The 23,782-nt window shown below is 40.1% G+C and overlaps 1 protein-coding gene across 6 annotated transcripts in view; it reads left to right on the plus strand.

The window, feature by feature from the left end:
* Nucleotides 1-23,782, plus strand: part of acap3b (ArfGAP with coiled-coil, ankyrin repeat and PH domains 3b) — a 58,369-nt gene that overhangs the window by 1,791 nt on the left and 32,796 nt on the right. For all 6 annotated transcript variants that reach the window (XR_004897601.1, XM_031323815.2, XM_036002120.1 and 3 more), the window contains exon 2: nt 23,328-23,385. Coding sequence is in view for 5 of the 6 variants with exons in the window: in XM_031323815.2 (XP_031179675.1) it covers nt 23,328-23,385 (58 nt within the window). In the remaining variant the exon portion in view is untranslated. The remainder of the gene's footprint in view (nt 1-23,327; nt 23,386-23,782) is intronic.

The following is a 23,782-nucleotide window of genomic DNA, read 5'->3' on the forward strand; positions in this document are numbered from 1 at the left end:
TAGCCCGACTGGACACTCGGGCTCAGGATACTTGTGTGCATCTAAACAAACCCATTGTTTCCTGCAAAAAGAAAAGAAAAGTAAAAGTTAAAACCAGAGCACAGTTTTACCTCCTGATATATGGATGAAAATATCCAGAGCTATTCGAAATGCCTAAACAACTACTAATAAATGCAGAAGGCGTTGTTCATATGACAAATTCATGTGACGCAGCCATCACTATAAACTGCCATTTAATCATTGCAGAAAAAGTGGCCAGTATCCCAGGTTTCTTTCTTCTCCTTGTTGTGTCATTCTGGAGAAACAGAAGTAGGAAGAGCAGAAAGTTGGACCTGTCTGTCTTCCCACACATGGTGCTTAAACAGCTCACACACACCCTCTCACTGCAGGTCTGAACTTGTGCTAGTCCTGTATGTGCGTATGCATGATTGGGTGAGTGTGAAAGAATTTTTAAGGTATGTCTGGGTATCTTTAAAACACATCTTATTGTTCAGTCTCCATCTCAGTCGCACTGTATCCTGAAGTCTTTTCTTCTTCTCTGCCCTGCCTTTTATTCAGCACTCACCTGCTGCATTTGTTCATTCATTCTGTAACAATACCTGAGGTGAAGCCATATGCACCTGCTTTTAGTTGTTTGTACTAAATGGTTGTAATCTGATTCCCTTCAGGCACTTTGGGTCAGTGTTTGGCTCATCTACACTGAGAGTTTAGAGACGTTATCATGCTCGTGCTTTTATTCTGATGGCAGAACAGAACTGTAGTTTTCAACAAGGTCATTATTGGAAACTGAAACCAACTGACTTGAACATGATATTTTGATGAGCAATGCTCGGCATAGTGTGTTACTGTGATTTTCTTACCCATCCACAAACAAGTGTAATATACTATTTCATTTTTGTAAATCACCTTATAGTCATCGACCTAGTGATGCTAAAGGCAAATATTACATGATCCTTTTATAACTTATTTTTAGTGCTTTCATTGACGACATTGTTATGGTATAAGTATTAATATGCATATGTGGGTGTAAGCTGTTGCCTAGCAGCCGCTGCTGTGAGACAAATGGGAGCTTGGAGAAAAGAGAACAGAGAATTTAAGAATGGAAGAGGAGAGTGGGTGCTTTAAATAGGCACCGTCATTACTTTGAATTTTTCATACAGAGAAGAGGTTTGGATACATTTCAAAGTAAAAGTAATGTCATTAGTAATTCGATTTATTAAAGTTATAAGTGTAGTTCCTGTAAGTAACTGTGGTTCTTGGTGGAGTTGATGAGGAGCCAGAGTCAGATGTTGAATCTTTGACTTAGCGATATTTATCAAGCTTGCTGCAGGTGTGTCTCCAATGCATGAAGGCATCAGTGTCATATAGACTAATAACAAATGAAAATACTGGATATGGAAGAGCATACTGTATGTTGTCTCTAGCGATGGATGTCTCAGGTCAATGAGTTTACAGCTGGGGGTTTACAGATCCGGAGAACCAGCCGCACCTGTCGGCCTCTTTCTGTCATTTTATCCCACCCACATACAATACACAGAATCATGCTATCAAGACAGGTTGAGTGAGTGAGTCAACAAGATTCAGGCAAAGTAGACACAAAGAATGTTATGTTGCAAATGTGTTACTCAACATAAAACAGTATTATATTCTACCTTTTAATAACCAAAAATATAATCTGGATCAATGGAAGTACATTTCCAGGAAGAAAGCCATGCGCTGGATGTCAGGCTTTGCCCCTTGCCTTCCACTCTCTGTGTGCTGCCGTTATCAAAATCCCTTCACTGTGGGAAACAACAAAAAACTTTGAGCTAGCAAGCTACATGCTGAAAATCCGCAATAAGGCAGACCTGCTTGGTACCTTCGGGGAATGATTGTAAAGATTTACAAAGAATATGTTTACAGCATTTATTATCTAACTGGGACATTTTAGGACTGGCTGATATCTTTAGCACATATTTTGCTCCTGTCAGGTGTGTACTTCCCCTGTGGTTGCCATGGTTACTTGCAGGAATAACATATAGGAGGTCACAACCTGCCAGTGCAGTCGGCATGCTCTTTTTGATAGAGGCAGCTCTAAACCCCACATTATGTGGGAAAGGCAAACAAACTAGGTATGTCTTATTATGTTGACTGATCCAAAGCGATTCTTTATCATTCCCTTCCTTGGCACCTTCTCTTACTTAGACATACACAATGTTATTGCTTGTGCAGCTTTTCCAGTCCCAGTTCGTTAAGTTCCATAATCAAGTTAAATCTGTAGCCTTGAAGAGTTCTCATTATCAAATTCTATTGAGAATCTAGAGAGAGACAGTCGGCACATCATGATATCTTCTTAGATAAAGGAGGTTCAAGAACAACTTAAGTTTATATAACTCCGTAGTGAACTGGATTTAGTAAGAGATTTGAAAGCACTATGTAAAAAAGGGGCTTTTGGCCCATTTTATATGTGATTTCCTACATTATTTTAAAAGCATGTCTCCATTTACTGGCAGATTAAAGTGTTTTTTGATGCTCTAGATATTTGTCTGGTGCCCTGGTTCCTTTTAACTGTCTGGAGTTTTATACCCCACCTGCGTCATCATCACCCATAATCCTCCTTTTACACACATCATCATTTTGCTGAGATAATGCATTCCTATTGGTCAGCAGCCTATGAAATATGTAAATATGTACCACGCTGCCTTCTCTTGTCAGAGGGAGGAAAGTATCATTGCTGTTGCCAAGGGTGACCAGCTGCTCTGGCGAGCAAGGCAACGACCTCTCATTCTGCCTCTCCCGACATGAGAGGCTGATATCTTTTTTGCAGAGTAAATGGAATGGTACATGGTGACATTGAAACAGTGCAGATGATTTTATAGTAGAAAAAAATGCATTAGTGCTGAATAAGATTACCTGTTGCCTAAGTAGGCTGACATTGATGTATTGCATGTTTGTTAATGCAATGATGCCTGGAAAGTGTCCCAGACCAAAGCCGTAAAAGTATGAAGTGCCAGCTTTCACCCAATGTCCTTGTCCTTGAGAAAACCTCTTTCAGAGCCACCATGACCCTCTGAACTTAACCAGAAATAGATGCTCTCTGCAACATCAAGTCCTTGGCAAAATGTTTAGAAAGATTCCAGACCACTCACATTAAGTTGCTAATGTCAAGACATTCATTCCCAACCACTCTCCCTAATGCATCCGCATACGCAGGAGATGTGCTCTGACAGAAAGAAAATGACCGTGCTTGCTTAGAATCCCTATCCTATTACCCTCCATATATGGAGCTTCTCCATCCATGTTAAAGCTTTTATCAGTCCTGTTTTTTGTTATGCCGAAGATGACTTTAACAAAATTGCTCTGCTTGACAATGATGTCTCTTCTCTAACCCCAGAGCTTCTATCAGTGTTTACTGGCAAACACCAAAAAAAGCAAGCAAATCTCTTGCATTTGGAACTTAACTTGAGGGATTTGCAATAAGCTTTTCTTTGAAGGTATAGGAAGGTCAAACAATTTATGTATGCTCGAATTAGTTCCACAGAGGATTTATTTATGTAGGTTTAATATCTATATGGTGAGTTTTTAATCTGGACAATGCAGCCAACTGCAAATAATATAAAGAATTGCTAAATTCACTTACAGTTACATACATGTTTGCCATTGTGAGATGCATAAACAGATAGTGTGGTATAGACTATTACATCTTAGCAGAATAAAAACTTTGATTGACTTTATTTTATATCTGAATTTGTGCACCCTAAATATATACACACTAGATTTCTTTTTTAAATTGACTTCTGAAATTTCCAAAGAGGGGAATTCAGACCACATAAATTCAGACAGATAGTTTTTAAAGTAAAATATTTCAGTGCTATACATTTCAACATTAAGTATCCAGTCAGTAATTAAGATAGCAACACTGTGCTTCATATTTATATGTTAATACCGGTTGTAACGATATTCCTAATGCACCGGTTTTAAATGACTTCAAGTCTGGCTACTAACACACTTCTGTATTCTGGGATACACGCTCTGACAGGTTGGGCTGCAGTAGATCGAGGATCAGGGAGACAGTGATAGTTTTTAGTAAACTCCTGATGATGTTGATGGTGAGATCAGTAACTATCCTCCCCAGGGAAGCCACCATTTAACCACCGATTGACCTTTTAAACACTCGTAACCTACAAGTGTCACAAAAAGACAACGCAGGGCATCAGGGCTCGTAAAAACATCCCCCATTAGTTCACATAAATATTTTAGTTCCCACTGTGTGTGTAAAGGTAGAGGCCTTGGTGGAACGCGCTGACTGTGAAATGCATGAAACACTTTCATGTCAGAAGCATGAAAAATGTTGGTTACTTCAAAGGAGCTGTTTCAGTGGAGATGTGGTGTTAGTGGGCAGAAAAATAGGGGTTACTAGGTTTGGTCCTTAAGGCACTCCAGCATCTATGTCTTGTCTAACCCTCTAATACAAAGATTTGTGGTGTGCTTTCTCTCCTCAACAACGAAAGACAGTGAACAAAGAGGTCAGCCCCACCCTTGTTGATTTGAAAGCATGTGTGTATCGAATCGATGGCCCTCGATGATATCAGATAAAATGAGCACACTGCTTCTGTAAAGTAGAGCCATGTGGCATCATGTGTGCCCTAAAGAGGTTTGAATGAGAAAAGGCAGATCACAGTACTGCCCTACAAAGACAAAGACCTTAACTCGCTAGTGTGGAACTGAAGTTACTGTACTCTGCCTTTGTATTGCATGCAAAAAGTGAGAAGTCATGCCTAGGCAAAAGGCAGTAACTTCCACATTATCAATATTTGGTTGTTGACACCATTTACAGAATCATTATAGTAACACGTCTATAAAATGTAGTGATCATGTGATCTGATGATTTACAATTACTTATAGCCATCTACTTATTGCTATCCTGTACCGTAACTCAATTTGAGCGTTCCAAAAAAAAGTCAAAGAGTGGTAGCTGGTGTTACGGTGTTCTGCCTTGGTTTCTCCTTGGCTTTTGGTAGTTACTGTTAAGACAACCCATTATTTTCTCGAAAAAACAACAAAATTGACTCAAGATACTTATCCACATGATAACTAATTTTCCACCAAAAACGAAGTTACTGTCTTTTGCCTTTGCAGGGCAGAGTAGCTGTCTGCAGATGTTTGTTGAATCGAAAAATCTTGGAGCCAGTAATCATTTTTCAGGAAGTAATTGAGAGTTTTTGACAGCCCCAGAGCTTGCAAGCTGCATATTTGCTCACACAGCATGTTGTGTGCCTGCTGACCTGTTCTTTGAAACATGGTGTGCAGTGCATGGATTGCGATTCCTTCTCTGCTTACAAATGTGGAATGTGATCAAGTATTTACCAATACACATAACCTGATGGCTTGATCCAGATTGATCATTCACACAGAAGCCCAAATTCAAATAATATAATAATAACCCACATGTAGACTTAAGAGGAAATAGTTCACATAAGAGCAGGTTTGTCACACTGTGGTTCTCCTGTCACTGATGATTGATTGAATTAGGCCTACAATCCATCAAGAAGGTTGACAGGGATTTCTGCCTTATCAGAACCCCTCCACCCACTACCAATTTTTAACAACTGTGCTTTAAAAAAGAATCAAGGCTATTTTTGTTATCAGCGCTGCTGGTACTGATCCTTGGAGACACTACATGCAGCAAATCCCTCAGTCAAATTTACTTTAACATTGATACATGATTTTAATTAGTACGTTCATGTGCACTGACCAAATTTTAGCAAATGATGATTGTAAAAAGTGCAGTAATTGGACCCTATATGTGGTTTTCACTGTCTTTATCAGGTATGCTTTTGTGTTACACGTGCATGCATACATGTGTGCACATAGGCTAATCATATTTTCATATTCCTGTCTCTTCCTGCTTGTCAGGCATACAGTAGTTTGACGTGTTCAGGAGAGAGCATCAGTCCAGCACGTGGACACTTCCACACAATCAGCGGTGCAGCAGATTTTCTGCGGCTCTGCTGCACGTGTTGCCGACGGACTTAGTGCGGGGCCCATATATGAAATAGGATTATCAGTAACCACGCTCTCTGATTAAATCAACTGGATAGCCTACACACCCTATTAAAGCTCACACACTATCAGCCTCTTATCCTGAGAACCTCAATACAATTTCCCTCACTATTCAGCAGCAGTGTGAAGGATAATGTAGAATTGCAGATATTAGTTTGACACAGTGTATGCCTTATTGCAGTTCAAAGGACTTGTGAGTCTTCGATCTGTTGCAGGACTTCTATGCTTGTTGGGGAATATTAATATTTTGCCAGTTCAGGTAGCATTCGCCATGGCTTTACGGGTTTATCCATACTATCAATCTGACCTTTAACCTCATCTAGCCTGGGTTATTTTAAGACTTGTCCTCATGGTACAAATCATGCTTCAAAGGAGGATGCGTGAACCACAGTACAGTTTAGAATTTGCTCTGATTTTTCAAGATTAAAGGGATACTTTGCCGATTTTCTACCAGCTTTGCATCATAACAATGTGGGTAGTATGTGTAAATGAACTATAGTAAACTTTCCTCCCTTTTGTCAGCGCCAACTTCTCCGTAAAAGTAGGCAGTGATCAAATATAAACCAATATTCTTTTACTGTATTGCATACTTCTCGCCTAAAATGTTATGGTTGCTAAGCTATGACTGAATAGGTATATGTCAGGAGAGAGGTTTAGCTAGCGTTCATTTAATGGTCACAACTGTTATGCCTCTGTACTCAGTTTTCCAATTATAGAGCAATGATTGCTTTTCAGATAGACTAAAGGGTAATACGCAATTAGTTGAAAATCCTAATTAAAGTAATGACTTCTTAAATAAAGAGGTTTACCATCATCAGCAGGAGAATGCACTGAAAAGAAAGCTTGAGTATTTGTCCCTTACATTACTCACCAGTCAATCTAGCTCAATTCAGGGACATCAGACATTGTGAAAGGGATTCTGGGTATTAATATAAAGTGACCTTATAGACCCAATCACAATGTTTGTTTACAATAACTTCCGTGAAAACTCCTGCATCCAATACATATAATTTAGCGGCGCTGAGCATACTCTCATCTCATTTATCTAAAATGCGTGTTTGATGCTTTCATATGTCAACATTGTAGACCTAATTTACCTTTTGGGCCACAGACTTAAGAAAATGACACCACCCAAATCTAGCTGTTAGTCCGAGAGAGATGTTGCTGTTCGTAACGTTAGATTTGGTTTGGCTCAAAGATGCTAGCAAAGCAACACAGTACAGAAAATGATGATTGATTTAAAATGACAACAGAAACAAACAAGTTTGCCAATTTAACATATCTCCGCAATTCAAATCAACAGCCAGTTGTCAAGTGATAGTGACTGTTGTGTCGGCACAGTCAGTTAGGCTTGCGGCAGATGTAGCGGTCCTATCCCAGAACAAATTTGATTCCTTTCATGGGATACAGGAGTGAAAAATGTTGCACAAATTACACCTTCTCACAGGTTTAAGTGCAATCATTCATCCTCACTGAGATCAGGATTTGGAGGGGAGTTTGTTCAAATCTCTCAAGGCCTGTTGAAACTCGAATCAAGACTAACAAGTAAATTGCCTGCATCTTGTTCCTGGGCTGCTTTCTTCATCTTGGCACTACATAGTATTTTCTCAGTGGGTAACTTTGTCTATCCCTGGTTGTCCTGCCCAGTTTAAATACTTCTTTTGTCTTCACTAAACTGCAGATTTCAAGGTTTTTCCAGTTTCAAAAACCCCATTTGCTGGTTTGGTATCTTTTTTGTCATAATGACTGACTGACAAATAAGCAGACTGACTTTTGGTTTAGCCGGACAGAGTTTAAACGCTCAAAATGTCGGAACTGTGAACCCCAAAACTTGGCGGAAACAACCAGGACCAGCCGGTGTGTAATATGTGGAATGCATCTGTGGTGAGCCAGACTTTTGTGCTGACTGCCACACATTTAGCCATGCATGAATAAACCCCTCTCAAGACATTAGTACATCTATGCACACGTGCACAAAGCTGTTAAACATGTAGCAGCATGTGTGGCTGCCTATACAGCACACACATTAAATACATGAGGTGCTATAGTGTCACATAACTATTTATATGGCCGTATTCTGCAGAGTGAAAGGGTCAATCAGCCAATGGGTTCTTACACTATAGAATCAAAAGGTCCTAGAGGAGAACATGATGTCTCCATACAGTGAGGTTTTTGTCTGCAGAAACAGAACTTTCAACTTCATGGTGGCTTTCTGTTTGTTTTGGATTTTTCATACACAATTTTGCACTTCTGTGAATGATCAGTATATCACTTCTCATCCTGAAGCACTTTTTGGTAACGGTAAACCATTTTAAAACTAAACTCTACCATGAAATATCAACTGCAATCCTCGTTGTTTACATCCTGTTCAAGTGGCTCACGTCAAAACTTAGAAATGTATTGGGACAAGCCAGTTCTACAAGACTGTCTGTCCATCACACACACACACACACACACACACACACACACACACACACACACACACACACACACACACACACATTCTTCAGTTGTTTATCTGTTTCTGTTCAAGATCATATTGGTCAAAGAAATCCCTGCCTCTTCCTGTAAAAAGAAACATTTAGCCGCAAGTGGATGTTTGTTATCCACACACAATGTGGGTATTATGTGTTGTCGCCGAGCCCTGCTCGCCATCAAAAAACAACCCAACTGGTTTAAGAAAAGAGAGGTCTTTTGTCAACATCTGTCATCTCACTGTCATCTCAACCTCTTACTCTCAGTGATTCTGTGTTTCACTGCGGAAGTTGCACACATTTGTCTTTCTTTTGACATCTATCCTACAGGTTTTATGTCCTGTTCTCACCCTTTTACCTTTCTTTCTCCTCCTCCTCCTCCTCCTTTTCTCCTTCCTTAAATTTCAAGGCTGCAGTAGCAAGGCGGGTTGGGTTTCAGTAGATAACCTGAGTCTGTCTGTCTGTCTGTCTGTCTGTCTGTCTGTCTAATAGAAGGATGCAGGAAAATAAGGCTGTATGGCTGGAGGAATGATAGATGGCTGACAGGATAGGGAAGGTAATTGATGGTGAGAAGGTGCATAGAAACAGAAGGATGGATTGATTGATTGATGGTGGATGTAGGGTAGAGGATGGAAGACAGGGAGTGAAGAAGGATTAATGGTCACCACCGTTACTGTAGTCCTGGTAACCTGCCTGATATTTCATGCACTGAATGCGTCATGAGTTGCATTGCGGGCTGGACACACATCCTGGCAGCAAAGCATTAATGAAAACACACATTGCTGGTAAATTAGCACAAAAAGAAAGAGGACAGAGCTTGAGTCCAGTAGAGGAAGTGAACAGCTGTATTGTCAAATGGCGGTTGATGCTCGGACACAGCTTCCCTGAGGTGACAAATGAAATAGTCATGCGGCTCACTCTGGCTCATTGCCATCCTATGCAAACTAGGAGGCAAGATGGTGGGTGTGTATGTGTGTGTGTGTGTGTGTGTGTGTGTGTGTGTGTGTGCTGACTCCCACTCTCTCACATCTGGGATCCAGTTGAGCAGATGGTTCAGATTTGGCTCAACTTTCTCTGCCTTTTTTGCTTTAGTTCTGCTCTCTTATACCCTTATTCCACCAAAATTAGCATGTATACTATATGCAGGGTTTTTTTTTCTTTCCCATTGCCAGTAGACGAGTATGCCTAGGCCAGTGACAATGTTACGGTGGTTGCTTTGTTTTTTATATCTGTCTCTTTTTCAAGTTCAGTGCTTTGGAACAATGTCTGGGCGCTGCTTCTGCAGAATGGACAGAATTTTTGGCCGTGATGACAGAAGTCACCGACATGCATGTCATAGTATTGTGCCGGAAAAGGGGCCCAAAGTTGGCGTATCCACCCGGGTGGCGAGATTTCTTTTCCTAGGATGGCAAAGGCATGAGCCGCCCTACTCTGTCTCTGATTGGCTTACCCTGGTATTCTTACCCGAACCCTAACCAATCTCACTCCTCATGCCTAAATCTAACCAACCCAACCAACGAAGGCAACGAGTACTAGCGAATCAGAGGCAGGGTAGGGTGGGTCTTGCTTTTGCCATCCTAGGAAACGCAAATTTTCCTCCCGGTGTCATGTTACCATCACTGCAGATCGGAGCTAGAGCCGATAAATACCCGTGAATACTGCAGAGTAATTTGTCCCGGGAATGAATGCCAATTGTAACCTTTCCCACAAAAGATAAAAACAGATGTTAGTGTTTTTTTTGGCCAGTGAGACGGGCTTTAGTTTTGTGCACTATAGTTTTTTCATGTTGTTTCTTCCTGTTTACTCTTGTGCCTTCTTCAACCCCTTCACTCATCTCTTTCTCTTCCTCCACCCACGTTCTTGTCACCCAGGGGTGAATGTGTGGCTCTATGGAGGAAGTTAAACAGGATTGCTTTAGAATTTTGGACCACTGACTAACTTCCAGTGTCTTTACTAAACACCACCATTTATCACCATTTATGTTTGTTTAAACTTTTTTGATTTGTTTCATCTTCTCAGTTGCTCCTTTCTAATCCCAGCTACAGTGTTTTGAGACATTCATCATCGATCGATCCCTCACGGGTTGTTGACACAGGCTCACTGTGCATTTGGCAGCCCACCAGTCCTGATCCTCACTGAGCAGTGCTGAAACCACAAGTGTGACTGACAGGCCAATCTCCCATGGAGACATGAGTAAAGACAGGAACACTGATTGCTCTCTTAAAAACTGATGGAATCCCTTTACATTCCCCATTGTTACATTATTCAGTGCATCCTCACCTCAGATCTCTATGGAATTCCTTGCAACCAAATGAAAACATTCCCATCTGCCGTGTCAGCAGTCCCACACTTGCTTGGATCCAACGTTCCCGGCCCCACAAAGTCACACACACACACACACACACACACACACACACATGCATTCTTTCGCATGGGGAATGCCTCCTTCCATTTGTTGGATGGATTGCCCATTGCATACAAGTGGAAAAAATCAGAACAGCTGAAGCAAAGTCACTGCTCAATAATGGACTATATGTCTTGCAGCAGGAAGGAAGGATGACCATGCTCAATATACCATAGCTTTAGTGTGTGAGCGTAGAATCATGGTGGGAATTTGTGTGTGTGTGTGTGTGTGTGTGTGTGTGTGTGTGTGTGTGTAGCTAGCAGAACAGGGGGGTTCTGTAAGAGAGAGTTTGACCGGAGAGAAGGGAGATTAAGGCTCAACGGTGTACGAAACAAGCATAACTGAAAGTTTCATGGGGACTTCAACTTGCGGTTTACTTTGGATAATAAAACATATCAGAGCATGGGCAGTTAAGTCTCCATTTTCACACATATTCTTCTGCAGTTGTGAAACTATTTGTGTAAAATTGTAAAGGTAGCATTATAACTCCTCAAGAAAGGAATGAAGCAACTTGAGTTAGCTAACAGCAGGTGATTTTCTTGCACAACAATAATGCCTCTGTTGGCTAGCATACGATTTACTAGAAGGTAACTGACATGTAACTGTAAATGTCAAAGAAGGTTCCTGGAAAGGATTATGCAATTTGGTACTGATTATAGGGAAACTAGAGAGATTGTTTAATTCACATCCAAGTAATTCATTCCAATTAATTTCTAATGTTATCTGGAGTTTCTATTGAGTGCACAAAATGTAAAATTTGTCAATCTATTAGTTTTCCAGTCATTGAAATTTTAGCAGTTGTTTCAAGGAAATCCTAAATCCTAAATATTAACAACTGCTTCTAAACTCAATGCAACTAAGTAAACTCAACTCATCACCTGTCTCAGAAAATTGCTTCTAATTACCCTATCATTAGCACCATTTTACATAGTACTTTTCAGGAAATTTACTAGAAAATGATTAGGAAACTATGGGACCTCTAAAATAAAATGTTACCTAATGTTACATTTATCTCATGTAAGATAACCTGGGAACAATTATTTGTTTCTTTTGCTCTTGTTCAGATGCACTATTTTATAAAATCCTTCCAAGCTAAACCACACTGTAACAATGTGTACACTATACGCAAACATGCATACACACGTGCACTTTGAGTGTAACTGCATACATGTTCCAGACCCCGGCTCTCTGTCCTGCATGATTTGTTTCTCTAGCTGTCTCAGTGTGCGGGGGTCTTGCATAAGACCACCTCTTGTGTTAATGTAAACCTGTCTCTTCATTCTTTCTCAACCCCTGAACCGTCCTTCCATTTTCCATCCAGCCTCTCTTTTCTGCCATCTCACCAATACCACACGTCCATATAATCATTAGTTAATACATCAATTCACAATCATATTACATGGTGTAAGACATAAATGATTGATAGCCATCATGGGAATCTGACTGAGAAAGTGCTTGATGTTCAGCTTTGGAAATGAAAATCTGGCCATTGTCCTCAACTGTAAATCCTTAATCCAACATTCAGTGATACAGGCTGTACGTTGGAGTGAATGACTCGCCAAATCATGCCAACAGAAACTGGACATTCACAATTTCAAGATGTAATTGAACTTGTGGTATGGTCCTAGTGTTCATTAGACGTATAAATGTTATCCCAAACTAAATGCTGTCTGGTATGTGAGCTGTGTCCCAGATTGTCTACGTGGCTTCTTCAGCAGATTCCATTTCCTTTCTTACATCACACACACACTCGAAGATAAGGGACTGTGTGTGTGTGTGTGTGTGTGTGTGTGTGTGTGTGTGTGTGTGTGTATGTGTGTAAAAGTGAGTGCTTTATTGAACAGCCATTCATTGAAAACATTTGGGTCTGCGTGCCTTTTAAAAATGTGCTGATGGGTCGTTTAGGATTTTGAGATATGGTCACTGTTTGTTTTATTATTAAGTTAAAAGAGTAATGGGTTTAGATGCAACAATATAGACTTTTTTTTCATTACAGAACTACAAACTTAATGGTGTTTTTGTAATTATTTTACTCTATGACACTTGCATGCATAAACCTAAAATTACATGAGTAACCGGTTTCCTCCAGAGTATAATAAATAACAGAAAAAAGTCCTGTATGTGCAAGTGCAGTACTGTATATTAGTGAACCACAGCTAAATCCAGAAAACCAAAACCAGACCTCAGATTTCCTTTTTTGTGAAGATCTGATCACATTGCGTGAGTGAAATGTACACGATTAGATGATTACCTAATGCCAACCAGACAGCCAGAATGTGCCTCTTCCTGAGTTTCTGGCACTGATGGACCATTCTTAGATGGATAAAAGTGTAAATCGGTGGTTGTTTCCTCTTTGGCAGATCTGACTGCGGTGTCAGCAGGAGACTTATTCCACTGATGTTCAATCAGGACGGCCAAAGATAACAGGAGGCTGTTGTGCAACGCTCACTTCTTTCTTCTGGTTCAAAGCAGCATCTCTTCTCTCTCACATCACACAGAGCCATAAATAGACTTAGTACATATTATATTTAGCTCCGCTACTGTAGGTTTGTGTGGGAAGAGGGATATAATCAAATATTAACACATACTGTGTCCATACTAAGCCATGACCTATTAAGTGTGGCAAACATAAACCTCTTGCTTGGAGGACTTATGGGTAATATTTGTCCTTTGTCGTTGAAGAGAAAAAGGCAAATGACTGATAGAAACTTTGGGAAAAATCAGTAGAAAATCATTAAATTTAGTCTCATCATCCATATTATGCATGATGCACTAATTAGGATACATGTACTGTACTTTCACAACTGTCACTGCCAAACAGCATCAATACAACATTGGTAGGCAATATAGATTACAATAATATTGTCATTTTTACCATCGAAGCATCAAGCATTATCTCGACGTCAAGTACTTAAAATCCCATGGTGAAAGTGTGGGGGTTGTGATACATAGCTGGGTTAGTCATTGGCAATACAGCATCATTATATCTGTTGAGCTTTGTAAAGTCATCCGTGTATGGCAAGAATGTCAAGTGTGTTTTCACTATAAAACTTTGCTTTTAAGATATTATGACACTTTAGTAACAGAAAGCTAATAATGACATTGAAAATCATTCTTTTTCCATATGGATGCATTTTTCTGTGCATGTTCCTCTCATAAATGGGTGAATTGATTCCTCCGATGTGAAGAGGCAGCTGGATACAAATTCAAAAGACACAGTAACTTCAATTCATGGCTTACCAACAATGTAAAGACATATACTGTGAGCTGTATACTGATAGCCTACTGATCCTTTGTAGATCATCAGCCCAGATGAACTGTTCTTTTTCTCTGTGTTCAATAGCCGATTGAGCTACTGTATCCACTACATATAGCCTCTTGTGTCTGTCTGAAAAAAAAAAGTCTCACTAAGACATACATGCATTCCCTTTCAGAATTATACATAGATGTGATGTAACTATTTAGCTAACTCAAGACTCAATATACTATACAAGTCATTGCTGTCTATCCCACACTTTGTTTTCTGGACTGTAGAGAGGATAATCTTCCAGTGTGACTCCATTTCTACACTCTACTGCTCCTCTGTCATTCCTCACAATCAGCTGGCTGTTGGGTGGGATGGATGCAAAGAGGACAGAAGCAAAAGAGTCCTGGGAACTGAAGTGCTTACACACTACAAGGGGTCTTCTTCCTCCCCTGTGTTTCTCATGCAAGCTGCGTCTGTGTGCGTGTTATCTGCTGCTCACAATCCACTGGGAGGTCAGTGGAGGTTAAAGAGGTTGGAGTATGGAGTGAGCCCTTTTCCTCTATTCATGCTTTTTTAGCTTCCCGTTGCTTTCAGTCAGTGGTCAGAACTCGCCTGTGCCATCATAGTTTTTTAAACTCACAAAAATCACAAAAAAGACACTCAACACAGGGAGTGTTGCTGTCATGTTGCATAAAGTGATCTCGACATTCCTGTGTTTGATCAGATTCGTCTGTCCATCTCTTCATCTTTCAACTATTTCTTTAACCCCCTAATTTGTGAAGATGAGGCCCATCATTTAAACTCTGTGTGGAGTGAGTCTGTGAGTGCACATTCCTCAGAGTGTGAGTGGATCATGATCAAACGCACCCTCAAGCCCTAAATGGTTCAACACCAAAAAACTCCCAACTCCACCCAGGCCACAGCTCTCCTCCCCTGGGACGGAGGGCACAAGGCTCTGTGGGCTCAACGTGTGCTATCTTTTATCAAATTTAAATCTTATCTGGATGACATTCCAGATGTTTGAGGTGCCTGTCATCAACTTGTGGTTGCATCTTTTCTTCCATTTCTTCTTTTGCAATTTTTAAAATCTGCCAACCTCAAAGAGGTGAATAATTGCCACAACTAGATTACTTTTTACTGATCACCAAACAAAGCCATAATATTGGAGATCAGTACTGTTGCCTCCTGCTGTGAGGATGCAGTGGAAATAGAAATGAGCCCCCCACGGTCCACCATGAACGACATTAAGAGGGATTTTCTTTTATGGTAATCAGAATAATTTAAGATGAAAATGTGCTGAAATTTAAACAGCATGTATATGTGTGTCTGCATATACTGTATGTGTTAATATAGGACATTTTAGAGTTTGGTGCAGCAGATCATGGTTTTATAAATGCATAACCCTCTGTATCTTATGCTCACACAGGTTTAAGACTCTCTGGCAACAGAACAATTATGGTAACTTGATGATGATGTAATCAAGTTGCATTTCTCTAAGTCAGCAGAGCGACTTCCTGTGGAAAAGAGTCACTGAGTTTTCCCTGTTTCACTCTCAGTCCTTCTCTCTTGGCAAGTGAGGAGAGAAATATGTTGTATTTTCCAAGAAAAAGAAGTCCCACCTGGCTTCAGTTGCGGTTACAATACATTGGAGAGAAATAATTTCTGTCAGCTTTGCACTCTGAAGCTTCCAACACACTTCCTGTTGGCCTGTTAATGGAATGTTCTTTGGTATGATATAATGACGTTCCCACATCCCAGACTGCTCGACCAGACATATTTATATGCATTGTGTTTATAGAGAGTGGTGTACAAAAATTCTGCTTATGAGTAATGATAACAAAGATGCATCACATTTGGGCTTATGGTCGGCTTTAGCGAGGCCAGCAGGCAGGTGGTCTGACAGCTGCTGGAAAGCAGAGCAACTGTATCTACTGACTTCTATAGTGTGTTTGTAGTATGCTTTGTTGAATTACTATATAGATACTGCACAGACAAATGTGCAGCCACTGTAAGCCACATTACCCCCTGCTGCTCATAAGATCATTCGTACTGTACATAACTCAAATATCCCTGACAGATTTTTCTGACAGTTTGATACAAGAATCCACCAGCATGGACAGCCATGCCCTCTGTTGGAATAATGTGCATTAAAGCACAGACAATAGATTCATTGTTTAAGAAATGTATCAAACAAAAATAAGCAGGTTGTGTAAAGACTTGCTGCTTTTCTCTGTTTTATAAGATTTTAAATGAAATATAGTGTGGAAAACAAGCCATTTGAAGAGATCACCTTCTAGGAAAATTGTAATGGGCATTTTTTTACGAAACAAATAATCGGTTAATTGAAGAAAAACGTAGGTGATAGATTGATTGCTTGTAATTGTTTATTGCAGACACTGTGAAAAAGTTAAATCATAAACCACTTTCTTTCTGAGAGATATTGTATCATATCAAATTTAGCTTAGCATATAGACTGAAAATAAGGGGGAAAGCTAGCCTGGCTCTGTCCTAAAGGTAACCCCTCTACCAACACCTGTAAAGTTCACCAATAAAGACGTTAAACCTTGTTTGTTTAAAAACCAAAGTATAAAAAAGACACCTTGTGGTTTTATGAGTCTTCTCTGGTCTCCTGGATAATTAGTGACCTTTAGAGGTGCTAGTAGGCATATTTTGTTTTCTTTGGACAGAGCCAGGTTGCTGTTTCCCCTTGTTTTAAGTCTTTATGCTAAGCTAAGCTAGCTGCTGGCTGTAGACTTATATTTACCGTACAGATATGAGAGTTGTATCGATCTCTAGACTAACTCTCGGCAAGAAAGAGAATCAACGTATTTTCTTTCTTTAAGTATAATTTTATCTCAGCAGAATAGTTCAATAACACATCCCTGAATGCAATGGATCGGCACATTACTTTATCTCAGTTGGCCCAGTTTGGTTTAACGCCATTAAACTGAGGCATCAAAGACACAAGTAATGGTCCTTTTTGTCAGCATCATGTTTGGTCTCTTTGTCTCATCAGCCATCTCGGCACAGGCAAATGTTTTTTCAGGGAATGAGTGTGATGTTTGTTGGGAGGGGGGTTTTAGGGGAAGCAGTGAAGGCGTCTTTGTTAGCCACACATAAGACACTTGTTTGGTATGGCTTGTTATTGGTGTGAAAAGGCAGTCTGTTTAGGCAAGTGTGTGTTTTTGTGAAAGGATCATTTACTGGAGGCTCTTTTGATAGAGTCTGTGCACGTGCATGTGCTAATAGTGCTATTGACTCGCTTGACTTGAATCAAGTTGCATCTTGTTACGTGGATGACTGAACTGCTTGGACACTTTCTGCTATGGAAATGGAGCATTTTAAATTAATATATGTTCACCTATGCATTTGTAATTCTCTTTTTGTACACTTGTATACAGTCTCTCTCAAACACACAGTCCTCAGCTTCACGCCAGCAGCTAATGAAGGAGGGTTACAGATAGACAGCAGGGAGACACTGTCAATTGGATAGACGGAGGCATCAATGAAACAAAGAGAGATGGGGGAATAGATCATTTCTGGGGGGAGAAAGCTCTTCTGGACAAAAATTAGAGCAAAGCACTGAAAGGATTTAACAACATGATGACACAGACTCGTAGAGAACCCTTTCACAGTAGATTGATGTAAAAGCTGCAAATGTTTGTCTGAGGTGACCAAAAATTGTTTTTTAATATAGGGGCTGGATAAGTGTGGTTTAGAATGTGAGAACAAAGAGATGAAGGATGGGCTGCAGTTACTGTCCCCACCTCAAACCCACCTGCGCCTGCTCACTGTCAGACAAAGACAACCAGACATGTTATTTACGCTTTTATGTTTTAAATCTTTTATTTTTTTAAATCTTTTTTTTTTTGTAATCGACAAAACACAGTGAGCTGATTTTATGTTTCCAGTGTACACTTTTTCTTACAACAAGTGATGGTATGTAGAAACATGGGACAATAATGCTGATTGTCACATCATTAGAATTAAGGAAATGTCTCTTTATTCAAGAAAAAAAGTAAAAAGATCTAAACCCACTGAAATGTACACTAAGACATACATTTGGGACTTGAATTAGAGAAAGACATCTTATGATTGTTCGTTTTGCAGTGAGCAGGACTGACCATAGAGCATTTGTAGCTTTTAGGCATCAGTATTCTACTTAAGGGCACTTTGCCCATGGCAGCCTTCCCTGCAGAGCAGATGCACCACAAGCCACACTACAGCCACTAACTCACCACCGTAACACACTGGCCTGTCCGTGATAAAGATTGTATCAGCAGGTTGTTTTGCTTTGGCTGATTTTCTCTGGAAAATTAGTGTTTCTGTAAAAGAGGAAGCTGGTAAGACTGAAAGGGAGACGGACACATCAGACAGACAGAGGAAATTGGCGTGTGTAATTCTGATGCCTGTTGCTATGGTGATTGGGGGTCAATAAAGGGTTGCCATGGAGCTCGCTACTTGGAATTCTGGGAAGGGGATATTTTTACGTGTGTGTATGTCTGAACTTGTGGGTGGAGGATGATGAAAGCGTGTATACATTATAAATGAGACTTACTTACAGGATAGGTGGCTTAATAACAACAAGACCCTCTCCTGTTTATATTGTCTTTTAGTAATACAAAGAATTACAATGCACGCTACAGTAAATCATGAATAAGCCTAAATATCTAACTTACAAAATACAAAATTATATTAAGATAAGTAAAAAAATAACCACTTTTTGGCCTGTGTTAATTGCCTATGGTAAGGTTTTAATGTTTTAGTGTTTATGGTGCTACATGCTATGTCTATCATTGGTAAATGTAATTGTATTGTGATCTATCATGATATTGTACATTTTCTGGAAAATCTATTGAGAAACTGACAGGAATGTCCATTTTTTTGTAAATCCACTGAGTTAAATATCTGAGCAAATCAAGAGACTTTATTATATTGATGCTATAATCCATATACTGTAAACATCCAATGTTTCCATAAAGAAGCCCTGCTTATTGTTAACTGGTACAACTTCCTTTATATCAGACGGTTGACAAATTTGCATTTATCTTCCTTATATCTTCCACGCATGTGCCATGTCTGACATGTCTATTCTTGGTGATGTCGAGGATAATAGTGTTTAATTATATATGTATATATGTGTGTGTTTGTGTGTTTCTTGAGGGCACAGCGCCATAAGGCATGCATGCATACGTATAAGACAACAATTACTACAGTAAAACATGCATGGTTATGCTTTTAAGATCACTGCCGTTCATCTTCTTTGAGGCAGGAAAATGTTGTTTTAGATAAATGTTCCAGCTGTTAGTGAACAATTGTTCACACAGCAGCAAGACCGCCATGACTTATTCATTCTCTTTGAATAGCAGGAAGTTAAGGTACCCGTCCACGTGGAGGGAACTAAATTTGGCAGATTAAGTGTTTTACACGTAGTTTTGGCTGGTGTCACAGCAGAGTCTTCTGATGAAAACCATGTATTTAGTAGTTTATTGGGTCAGTGTGTGTGTGTGTGCAGACTACACATTTAGTGGATTTGCTTTCCCTCCACCTGATGTCAATAGAAAATAAGGTCATTGCCCATCACAGCCGATTTGCTGAGTCAGCACACAAATAAAAGCTGCAGGCGGAATAACATGAGATACTGTTGATTATACAATAAACTTTTGCGATATATTAGTAAAGTACAGTATGATTGTATTCAATAAACAAAATGCACATCTGTCACACAAATACACACACTCAGATTAGCTCAGATTAGGAAGCACCACAGAAGAGGTTGACAGTAAATAAAGATTTATCCAGGGCACACATGTGCACACACACACACACACACACACACACACACACACACACACACACACACACATTTTGCATTGATGCTCCATTACATTTGATGAGATGCTGCATTTTTACTTTCAGTTCTAAGGTAGATGTTTTCCAGTCATAGCTTGTTTCCTGTTGCTCCTGTCCTCTTGTTTAACATCTTGTATCATACTCTACACAGTATCATGTCATTACCAGTGAATATCTTCAGTAATGTCTAGTTGCATGTGAGTATTTTAGCCATTGGAGTCCGGGCTTGTCTGGTATTAGAGGAATTAAAGTGATGCTGATGTGGATGTGATGCGGCACATTGAGTCTGGAAGACATGGGGAGCTCAGACATGTCTCTGGGCTGGAGGCTGTGTGTGTGTGTGTGTGTGTGTGTGTGTGTGTGTGTGTGTGTGTGTGTGTGTGTGTGTGTGTGTGTGTGTGTGTGTGTGTGTGTGTGTGTGTGTGTGTGTCTGTGTGTGTGTGTGTGTGTGTGTGTGTGTGTGTGTGTGCACTTTGCTCTTGTGTGAAGAGATGCAAGAGGATAGCAATGCAAGCTTCATGCTAGAGTACACACACGGTATGGGGGACAAGAATAGATTCTTTATGCTAGTGTGGATGGTTGTTGGGCTTATGGGAGTGCACGTGGAGCTTGTGCACGTGAGGATCCCCTCCCCCGCCCTCACTGGTGATGTCAGACTGTGTACAGTATGCTACCACTGGCAGCGAGTATAAGCCCATCCCCCTTCATAACTGGGCTGCATCATCATCAGTGGAGCAGCTTTGGGGTGTTCCTCCAGCGTTTAAACACACACACAGTGAACACAAACAAGAAGCAAGTGTCATTGAGACCAAATTTTGAAACACACACTCATCTTCTTCCTTGCTGCCTTGGCATCTTTATGAAGCCATCGTGTCTTGCAGCATTACTCATAATCCTCATTTGTAGTCTATCTTTCTCCATTTCACTTTAATCTCATAACTGTCAGGTGCACTTAGTTTTGGAAACACAGTAATAGCTGAGATACTGAACAATGTAGGAGGTATTGAAAAGGACAAACATAGATTGACAAGCTTACCCACTGGCAAACACACAGATTTGGCTCTGTAGTGCTGTTTCTTTGTTATTTAACCTTGCCAGAGCTGACAATCTTCTTAGTGTATTGATTTTCAAAGCTCTGAATAATTCCCAATGCACATACACGCACAAACATGCATGTTAAATGCATACTGGGACAAAACACTACATGCATCCAACCTGCAATACAAAGCACAAATACCACAGTCTTCATAGTTTCTGAAGCCTGTGTTGAACTTGAAATCTTGGATCAAAAGGGAATCGGCCGCTTCTGTATTAAACATTGTCTGTGCATCCTCGTCATCAAATGTCAGTCACCGTTTATTGGCAGCGTGTGCTGCCCGAGACACGACAAGCTTGTAATGAGCTTATCCTCTAGATTGAACAGCTGTTTGACATTAAATGTGTTTGATTCACAGTGACTTAATGGAGAAAATTATGCTGTTGGGAGTGGAGCTTGGATGTGCAGTGTTGTATTTCTAATTGACATGCAGCTAAAGAGCAGAAACTATAAGCCAGTTTGATGAGTTAAACTGCATGCCAGAACAACAATACTCAAGTGCAACAAATTACTCAAACGGCTTAATGTAAGGTCTCTCAACTCTGATTTCCAGCTCTCTTTTTTTCTCTTTGAAACAATATAAATCAGCCTTCTGTGCAGACCACACACATGTCTGCCTGCTGTGTCAGTGGCATGTTGTGGTAGAGAAAAGTGCCGTCTGTATAAACAGTGTGCGTTCTGGATGAGAGAAGAAGACAAGTGCAGGACAGACACAAGTCAAGAATTAGCTGAACATCTGCAAGCATTGTCAAGAAAGCTCAGGAGCAGAAAGGAATTCTGGGAATGTTATTCTCAAGAGCAGGTTCTAAAGCTGCAGACTGACATCTCAGCTCCTCCTGCTTTGTACGTCCTCTCTAAAGCAGAAACATAAACTTATAACATAAACTAGTTGAGCAGGTTGCTTAATTGTTTACATGTTCTTTCCTCCAACTCTGCACAGAATATCTGCTATGATGTAAAAGATCAGCTGTTTTCGCTGTCGTAAAGAGTTGGAGATGAGGGTGCGGTTGAGATTGTATGATGAGATCATTTTCTTCAGTTTTGGGGTTACGGTCGACATGTTCCAGCACATGCAGGGTGTGACGCTGATCCTTGCCTAGATTGTCTCTAATGAGCTCCAGCTCATTCTTGTTTTTTTAAGATTATTTTTTGGGCTTTTCTGCCTTTAATTTGACAGGACAGCTAGGTGAGAAAGGGGAGAGAGAGAGTGGGAAGACATGCAGGAAATCGTCACAGGTCGGATTCGAACCCTGCACCTCTGCGTCGAGGCATAAACCTCTTTTTTTTTAGGAGATATTGTGTGTAATTTTCTTTTACAGACTTATGTTTGAGCCTAATGTGCCTTTTTGGTGTGTATAGGTACATGTGTCAGAGGAAACAGTGTGTCAGTGTATGTGTGAGCTTGCATACTAATGGAAGAAGATCCCAAAGGCAAGGATGGTACTGTAAAGGCTACTCGTCCACCCAAACCACCGGAAACAAACACAGACACACACCCTGCTGAGGGACATCAAGTCGCTTTATGTATATTTTTTGTATAGATTTAAAAAACATAAAATAACACCTACAGCTGGAGTACTTTACTACATTATTGCTTTTGTTGTTTATTAAAGTTGCTGGTACCCAATAAAAAACCTTTTGTGTTGCTAATGCCTCTTTTAACCGCTCACTTTAAGATACTTAAGTGCCAGTCTAGGCCTATGTCTCTGCATGATGTCATTCATTGATTTTGCAGCTGGACCCTGGCCACTAATCTTCCAGAGCGATGCCTTTGTCGATCCAGTCATTAGGATTAATGTTTCGAGTCTGTGAGACTGTGATGTGTTGTGACTGATTGCAGCTTAATTTTCATTGGGGGTAAAATACAGATACTATTAATGCTTAGATGGTGTGGCTCATGTTTGAATGCACAGAAAGTACAGTACAATATACCTTTACACTGTCAGTTTGGTACTTTTACTTTCTTCTTCATCTCTCACTCCCTTTTGTCCACATTGTCTGCTTTTTAAGATTTCACCAACATGGTTATTGTTACTAGTCACTGTTACTGTTACTGTGGCGGCGTACCACTAATCCAAGAATCTCTCCCAAACAAGAGTTTGAATATTGTGGTTCCTCTTCTCAGAAATGGTGTCTGGTTTTTTTCTACAAAGTCTGGCATAATTAAGGAGCAGATCTGATTAACTGTGTGGCTTTGTGTTCTCTCTGCAGGGCTGGCATTGATGATGTGGAGACGGACGTGGTGGAGATTGAGGCAAAGCTCGACAAGGTATGAACTATGCAAATGTGTCCTTTCTGTAGACTGTGCTGCTCAACTTGAGCGATATACTCCATGTCTATGTTGCTTTTAACTGGTGTTGAATTGTGTTTCTTACAACACATTTCTAGTAAAGATTACTCACAAACAAAGGCATTATACTGCACACTGTTAGAACACTAAAAAAAGAGACGTTCTGGATTTGATTCACATTGTTTGAAGGAAAAACGCTGTCAGATGTTGACGTTGTCTATAAACAGTATTTTTTTTAGACACTGTGAAACTGATCATAGAGCCCTCTGTCTGTCTGTCTGTCTGTGTGTATGTTGCTCTCTCTGTAATTGTGTTTCTCTTTTCATTTTTTGTGTGTCTGTCTTTCTCTCACTCTCTGTTATCTAAATGTCAAGTC

Source organism: Sander lucioperca, chromosome 6 (assembly GCF_008315115.2).
Source record: "Sander lucioperca isolate FBNREF2018 chromosome 6, SLUC_FBN_1.2, whole genome shotgun sequence".
In the NCBI taxonomy this organism is placed as follows: domain Eukaryota; kingdom Metazoa; phylum Chordata; class Actinopteri; order Perciformes; family Percidae; genus Sander; species Sander lucioperca.